This window comes from Galleria mellonella, unplaced genomic scaffold, assembly GCF_026898425.1.
Source record: "Galleria mellonella isolate WM207_F2 unplaced genomic scaffold, CSIRO_AGI_GalMel_v1 utg1260, whole genome shotgun sequence".
NCBI classification, from domain to species: Eukaryota; Metazoa; Arthropoda; class Insecta; order Lepidoptera; family Pyralidae; genus Galleria; species Galleria mellonella.
The window spans coordinates 89,640-97,885 of record NW_026441985.1 but is presented as its reverse complement, the minus strand read 5'-3'; the positions used below and the strand labels follow the sequence as shown (position 1 = coordinate 97,885).

Here is an 8,246-nt window from a genome sequence, read left to right as displayed (position 1 = left end):
TTTAATTTACAAAAAGAATGCAAATAATTAAATAATAATATTTTTACATCATCATCATCATCATCATTATAGCCTATAACTATTCACTGTTGAACATAAGCCTCCTCCTTGGGAGATTTTGCTAGTGATTGCCATGTTTGGCAGACGGATTGGCAACCGCAGTTAGGCTTCAGATATGTTTGAAAAGGAATGCTGCTGCCCATCGCTCACCCTCCCTTAGTCGGTTCCTATGACATCCACAGGAATGGAGGGGTTAGTCTATTCTATGCCGAGACCACACAGTCATAATTTACATGAATGATAATAATTTACAAAAATAATGCAAATGATTAAATAATAATTTACATCATTATCAACATCATAGCTACTGTTGAACATAAGTTTCTCCCTTGGGGAGATTTACTAGTAGTTGCCATGTTTGGCAGGCAGATTGGCAACCGCAGTTCGGTTTTAGATATGTTTTAAAAGGGTTGGTACTGCCCATCGCTCGTCCTCCGTTAGTCGCTCCTTATGACACCCACGGAAATGTAAGGGGGTGGCCTATTCTATGCCGGGACCACATGGCCATAATTTACATGAATGATAATAATTTACAAAAATAATGCAAATGATAAAATAATAATTTACATCATTATCAACATCATAGCTACTGCTGAACATAAGTCTCTCCCTTGGGAGAATTTACTAGTAGTTGCCGTGTTTGGCAGGCAGATTGGCAACCGCCGTTAGGGTTTAGATATGTTTTAAAAGGTTGGTGCTGCCCATCGCTCGCCCTCTCTTAGTCGCCTCTTATGACACCCACGTAAATGTAAGAGGTGGCTTATTCTATGACAGGACCACATGGCCATAATCTACATGAATGACAATAATTTACAAGAAGAATGTTGATGTTAATTATCTGTGAACAATAATAATTTATATTAAATTAATAAAATGATAAAAATCTTGTGTCTGTACATTTTCATATTTTAAGTACGTATCTAATATCTGCGTAATTATTTTACATAATAATCGTGGAATAGAAGAAAAAATGAAGCGTTTAACATTCAATCTAAAAAAAAACTATAATGTAAAAATCACAGCACTTATTTCGAAGTAATATCACAGATATATTCGATTACAAGATAGAATCTATCCAAATATTTATTAAATACTACTGTAAATGAATAAATAGCTCAGTATTATATAGCCGCGAACGGAGCAACTTAAGCCTTCATTTATAATTTTTAATTATACTTACAATGACAAACCAGATAACGGTCCACCTGATGAAATGTAGAAACCGTCGATGTAACATCACTGTGGTCATCACAAAAAATACTTTGGTACTCATGGTATTCAGTTATGCGTTGTAATTCCTGAGAACTATAATTAAATTATTTAACATTGTTTTTAATCTGTGAAATTTCACATAAGTAATTTTCACCAGTTATGGTCTCATTTCACATTTCTACTATTTGCTAATAAAAGTAAATATATATTATATCAATAATGATCTATAGTCTCTAGTTATAGTACATTACTGCAGCGGCCAGCAACTGAGGCGTTGATGGACGAACGTGCAAATGTGGGCCGAGGCGTAGCTGAGGCACACATACGTGAGTCCATCAATGCCTAGTTGTGGCCAAGGCTTGTATAGTACTTTTCTCAAATAATACGCGGAAATCAGAAACACAATTTTACTTTTTAAGTTTAATGAATAACGAACAATAATTTTTCACGCGCTATAATGTTCCTTTGTATTTTTTTTTCAATAAACAGCTTTCTATTTGCTAGCCAGTTCAAAATTTAAATAAAACCTTTTATTAGTTACCTCCTTGGTAGCCATGTTTCGAAGTAAAAGGTCATTCCATTTTTAAATTACAGGACAGATATGAGTTTACATAGTAATTTATCTGGCCGCAAAACACGACAGATGTGGATTTTCATACAACTTTTGCCGGCCGCTGCCGGCATGTAACTGGCCAGTACGATAATTTTGATTTATCTCGAAGAAGATTGTCAAAATATTGCTCACATTTCCAAGCATGTTTGAGAAATAGCTATTTGAGATGGCGTTGTCAAGATTTCTTGTAATTGTTAATAGTGCATCGCCTATGAATGATAAAAATCGAATGCAGGGACTATTATTGAATTAGCATTATTTGTAACAGTTAATATGAAGGGAAATAGCAGATACGATGTATGAAATTGTGTTTGTATATTGTTAAAGAACTTTTTGAATATAATTTAGAAAGGTTTTAAAAAAATGAAAGTATTTAATTTCAAAACTTAATTTATTATAATAACAGCAATTATTATCGATAATAATACTATTTTGAATTTATAAATTAATGCTTATAATTAATAACATATTATTATTTTTTACAATTTATTCTAATTAAAATATATACTAAAAATCTCTTCATTTTAATGTTTGTACATAAAATAACGTCTATTATATCAAGTTCATTCTTTGGACAAAGTTATTAATTTATTAAAATTAATAAATATCAATGATACATTAAATTTAAAATAACTAATTCATCTCACTTTTAGCATCTATATTTATTCTCATGTATCACAGCTAAATAATTACGGTGAAATTAATTACGTTTTAATTAATTATTTAATGTATAATTAACACGTAATTACGTATTATATAAATAACAAAATAGTCCCCCACCTTGTAATTTTAATAAGAAAATAATGAATCTTAAACATTTTTCACTACCAGATAAGATAAAAGAAATATAAATTTTTACATCCATTATACCTTAAAATCAAAATATATATAATATTTCCTCTATGTAGATAATTATAATTATTTAATACTAACTTTTTCCTGCAACGTTGTACGCGTGAATATTGGAAGTAGATAATTGGACTGTAAAACATTTCCTTAAAAATATATTAACGATTACGATTTTTAGTATTTTGCAATGGAAATAAGTAAACAAGTTTGAAAGTAAAGAATAGGTGCTAACAATATATTGATGTTTCGGTCATACAATTGATCGGTCAATTAATTTTTGGGTTTATGACCATTCGGGGTTACAAGCTTTCGGTATTTTAACTAATCGGTCAAATGAATCTTCGGGCATTAGTATTCGGGCTTATTTCATTTGGTCTTTTATCATTTAGACATAGCATAGTGGATCCGTTACTGAATACTGATGGGTCAAAAGCATTTCTTGCAGCAGTATGTTCTGGAGTGGAAATTGTTTTTAAGTATATAATTTATGCACGATAGAATCGATTTTACCGTCACTATATAATGTTTTGAATGACTGTTTTGTTTTTTGAGGTTACATTATACGATTACATTGCCAATTTTGAATCGATTTTGATAATTCTTTTTGTAATCGAGCTATATATATTCGGTGGATTCATTTATTGTCAATAACACCATACGTCCTGATTCTGCTTATGCCACCGTCAGGAGCCATTGTGACTTTAATGTGAGTAATGACTTCGGATTCACAGTCGAACCAATGTTCTTTGTGGGCTGTCATCTGAAAGGAACAACATAAATAAATTTACAAACTGTATTACTTTCTAAATAGAATATGCGAAGAATAATAATAAGACAAAAAAAAAATCTAGTAATTATGTATATAAATAGATAGATACCGTTTATTGTTTCTTCTAAAATATTACAATGTGATTAATTAAATGTATTGTAATATGCAATAATATAAATTCATATGTATATTGTCATGTATGTCAGAATAAAACAGGTCTTGTAGCCTATAGTGAATTGAAGAGAGATAAACAATATTGTGAATAACTTAAAAATTTTAAACTTCAACATAATTTAAACAAACATAAGATTACTTTGTGCGGTATCTTTTATAGTTTATGTCATAACATAAATTATAAAATAAATCCCATAATATTACACATTTCACATGTAAATACGCTTTATATGTTGAAGTTGTAAGTATAATTGAACATAAAAAAAACATTAAATCCAAGTAAAATATTGTATACCGTCGAATTGTAATAAAAACTATGACAAATACATGAAAAAAAAAAACATTATTTTTTAGTTCATTTCCTTTCAACGTCAAAACTGTCATATGCATTATCCTAGTATAAATATTTTTGGTTTCAACTTTTTCATTGCTTTTTGAGTGTGTGAGTATGGCATATGTACTACGTATAGATAGTGCAGTGGTGGGTGTAAATTGTCTACCTTAACATGGCACACTCCCTCAACTTTTTATTTCAATGTGTGTGACCATAAACAGACGTGGTACTCTGGTTGTGTTTGTGAGGAAACATCTTCAGTACCGGACCAATTAGAGGAGTATTATACTCCTTGGTCGAAATCTTGTGAATACTTTTACTGACACATTTTTAATATTTTGAATTTTGGAGGGGCGTATCTTGTTATCGTAGAAAATGTATATATATGGGTTTGTGTAAATAATGTTCCAATTTTGATTTTCTACAACGTTTGCAATACAAGATTTTACTTATTTTAAAATAATAACTGCCTAGATAAAAGTTGGGATAATTTTTAATATAAATTCGAACATCCGAAGTTGTGAGTTATTTAAAGTTTTCATACGAAATTATTGATTACTTCTAAAATATTTATGTTTCTGTTAGACTCCTAATAAACTTTTATCTGAATTGTTAATGCCATCTAATAGTATAGTAGTAGTGACATTTCTATGTTGTGTTTAAAGTTTATTAACAGTCAATTCCGTCAATTAAAATTTCATGAAATCTGTTTCAATAAGTCAACATAAAAATGAATTTGTTTTTTAATTAGTATTTTTAAATTAAAAAATTCTCAGTTTAAATTAACATAATATTCGACATGCTGATATTTCGCCGAACATATATAACGTATCAGTGGACGAGTCTTTTTTTTATACAACTTAGAATGGCAAACAAGCTGACGCCCCACCTGATGGAAAGTGGTAACCGTCGCCTATGCGTTGTCATTCCTGAGCACTCAGGTGTTATTCCTCTGTACCCAGTAAATTTACGCCATATCCCACCCTTTAAACCGAAACACAGCCATGCAAACACAACTGCTTCACGGTTGAAACCCGAATGGGACAGAGATACACAAGCAATCGACTTTTGTACAGTCTCTCTCTGGTAAATTTGTTTTTAATTTAAAAAATTCTCAGTTTAAATTAATATAATATTCGACATGCTGATATTTCGCCGAACATATTAGAATACAACGTATCAGTGGGCGAGCCTACCGGTGTTATTCGGATTCATTTGATTTATTTCAACATTTTTCATCTGGAGTTAATCGAATATTTAAATTGACTAACAAAGATTTTGATGTTAACTAGATTCGAACTTACTAATTTTGATAAAATATTATATTATACCTTCTTAGGTTTCAAGATATTCTGCCAAGTTTGATCGATCGAACACCGATCTATATTGCCCAGATATGCACCCTCGACCATCACGGAGTCAGGAAAGTTTCCTTTGAAATGCGCTGTGTCTATACATATCTTTTGTATTCTACCTGGGAATCCCAATTTGAAGATTGCCCATTCTTGACCTAAAAATTAAAGAATATATTAAATATATACAAAAAAAGGTTCTAGAGTGGCGACGCCTTATGAACAAAGACAATGTAGGACGATCCCCCACTAGATATAGTGACGACCTCAAATGCATTGCAGGATGTCAGTGGATGCAGTTAGCTCAGGACCGTTCCTTGTGGCAGTCTATGGGGCCCTTATTCAGCAATGGACAGATAATGGTGAAAGTAAATAAATGTCTACTGCCAGTGATTTATTTATATTCATACCAAATTCTAAGCTGTTTGATATCGCAGACATTTATTAACTAATTAGTATAATTTCATTAATTGAAACATAAAAGAGTATAAGGTTTACCATATAGTTAGTTTTTTTTTCTTGTACATTAAACGACCCGGATTTAAAACTAATTTTAATAATCGTTTATTAGCTGTGGTGTTCTCTTATATCAGGCGAACCGTATGCTTGTATATTATCCTCGTTGTAGCAACATAAAATAATATACCTGGTACTTTCAACGTTCCATCATCATTCGCTTCAATGATGTTCGGTCTATCCAATCTCCTGGCTGTCTCCCATCCATCTGACATCACTTGGCTTTTACCAGGCTTTATCATGTTCTTTGGATGACCGTAGTGAGCGTTTGAGAATTCTAAAATAAAAGGTAAGAAGTTAATATCTGTATTATTATAAAATAGCTTTTTGTCTGTTACTTTATAGATGTGGATTTCAGAAGAGGGAAAAAATAATAAAATAGGTTACTTTTATCTGCTGTATCAAGATGAAACCTACACTATGTCCATGGTACTGCTGTTGTCGATAGGTGACGGTTACCACTTTCCGCCAGGTGGGCCGTCAACTTGTTTGCCATTCTAAATTGCATAAAAAGATATATATAGTCAAAATTTTTGAAAGTATTATTTTGGTACTTTATGTTTTTATCTCATGTACAGACATGTCTACTTACAATTTATAATACTTAGAAACGATTATAAAGACAGTTTCTTACTTTATTTGTTAATTTATTGGTATTTTAACAATTTAGCTGATTGTTATGAAATTTGGTGTAAGTACATGCACTATATATGCAATCTAAGGGGAAGGCCTATGTCCAAAAGTGCACGGATAATGGCTGAAATGATGATGATAATGGCATGCATTATATGGGATTGAAAAAGAGATAATATGTCCTAGTCAATCCACATATTTATGTCACGTGGACGAAGTCGTAGGTAAAAACTAATATAATTATTTTTCTATTCTTAATATATTTATGTCATATCGAGTCCCAAACTGAGAATATTTTATTATGACCTTGGCCTTGACATTCAATACTAAACTTTTGATGGATTTATTATTTAAATATATATACAAATAATAATAATACATAGAAATCTTTCTGATAATATTATGTTAGTACATACGTACGTATGTATATACTACACGATTTTATACTAAAATAGTACAGTTATAGTCAAATGTATTAAAAAAATTCCGAAGCAAAGTATGGTGCAATCTTTTAAATAGTAAATTTAAACACAATATATTTTATGATTTACGTTTTACTTCTCAAGCACAGCACTATTTAAATAATTGGTTAGAAACACTGAAGAATGTTCAATCGATTTTGAATATTGACATATAGTTACCATACTTCGTTATGAATACTTTTAAAGCTTCAATAATAACCCAATACATTTACTAGTACTTAAAACAAAATTTACTGTCGACGTTTAAAAATTATCTCTATTTTAAATATGTTAAACATTAATATCCATTGTATTTACCTTGGCAAGTGCCTCCGTTGAGGAGTGAGACGAGGTCTATAATCTGATCCTCCCGTGGGGGCTCTGGTTTCGCTTCCCCGAACACCCTCAGCCTGGCTATACCACCGTCAGGGTACATGTTCAAACGAATATGTGTCCACGCTTCGTCGCTCACCACCTGAGTGTATTGTTATTTCTTTTTATTAATTGTATTTAATATTAGTAACCCGATCAGGGTTCGTATGGGTATCTATATCATATGGTCATATATATGGGAAATCTATATTTCTTTTTGAAAAGAAAGTGCAGTACATATTATTAGCTAATTAAATATCTTTCTATTATCAAAAGCATTATAATAAATATAAACAATTAAAAGAAATAATCATAATGAGAAAGCAATGGCGACCTTATCGCTAAAAGCAATCTCTTCCAGGCAACTTTTGGATGAAGAGGAGTAATTATAAACAATTTGATTGGAGGCACGATGGAAAATTTTGTTTATTCTAAATATGGAGTTGCGATATATGGTAATACATGATATTATATTCATTACAATGTAAGTTTGAGGGTTCACGGTATAAAATCCAAACAATTAGATGTTTATTTTATAGGATTGTTGTTATGAGTATTACGGCGCAATAGTGAAGCTGTTTCGCCGTGGAATCATCCGGTAGTTTATTTTATTACCTTCTGGTAGTTGAGGCGGGTTTCCTCGTAGCCGGGTTGTAAAGCCGTAGAAGGTACTATCTCTTCCCATTTTTCAGATTTCAGTAGTTTAATCTGTTGTAAATTCCATTCGCTACAAGCTGAACCCATTTCTGAAAATCTTTCCGGGATTACTGTTTCTTCTGTTAGGAGGAAAAAATAAATAAAATGAACTTTATTTTCTTTTACATTTTTACCTCATAACTTATATAAGTTGGAAGGCTTCGGTTAAATATAAAAATGTTTTAGTAAATAGTTCTTGCTCTTC

General features: G+C 31.1%; 1 protein-coding gene across 2 annotated transcripts in view; it reads right to left on the bottom strand.

The window, feature by feature from the left end:
• Positions 1 to 2,730: 2,730 nt before the first annotated feature.
• Positions 2,731 to 8,246, bottom strand: part of LOC113513821 (allantoicase-like) — a 28,222-nt gene continuing 22,706 nt past the window's right edge. For both annotated transcript variants that reach the window (XM_031911275.2, XM_031911271.2), the window contains exons 4-8: positions 7,961 to 8,121; positions 7,292 to 7,448; positions 6,010 to 6,156; positions 5,343 to 5,521; positions 2,731 to 3,494 (exon numbers count right to left, since the gene is read on the bottom strand). In XM_031911275.2, the coding sequence (XP_031767135.2) occupies positions 3,369 to 3,494; positions 5,343 to 5,521; positions 6,010 to 6,156; positions 7,292 to 7,448; positions 7,961 to 8,121 (770 nt within the window). In that variant the 3' untranslated portion in view covers positions 2,731 to 3,368. The remainder of the gene's footprint in view (positions 3,495 to 5,342; positions 5,522 to 6,009; positions 6,157 to 7,291; positions 7,449 to 7,960; positions 8,122 to 8,246) is intronic.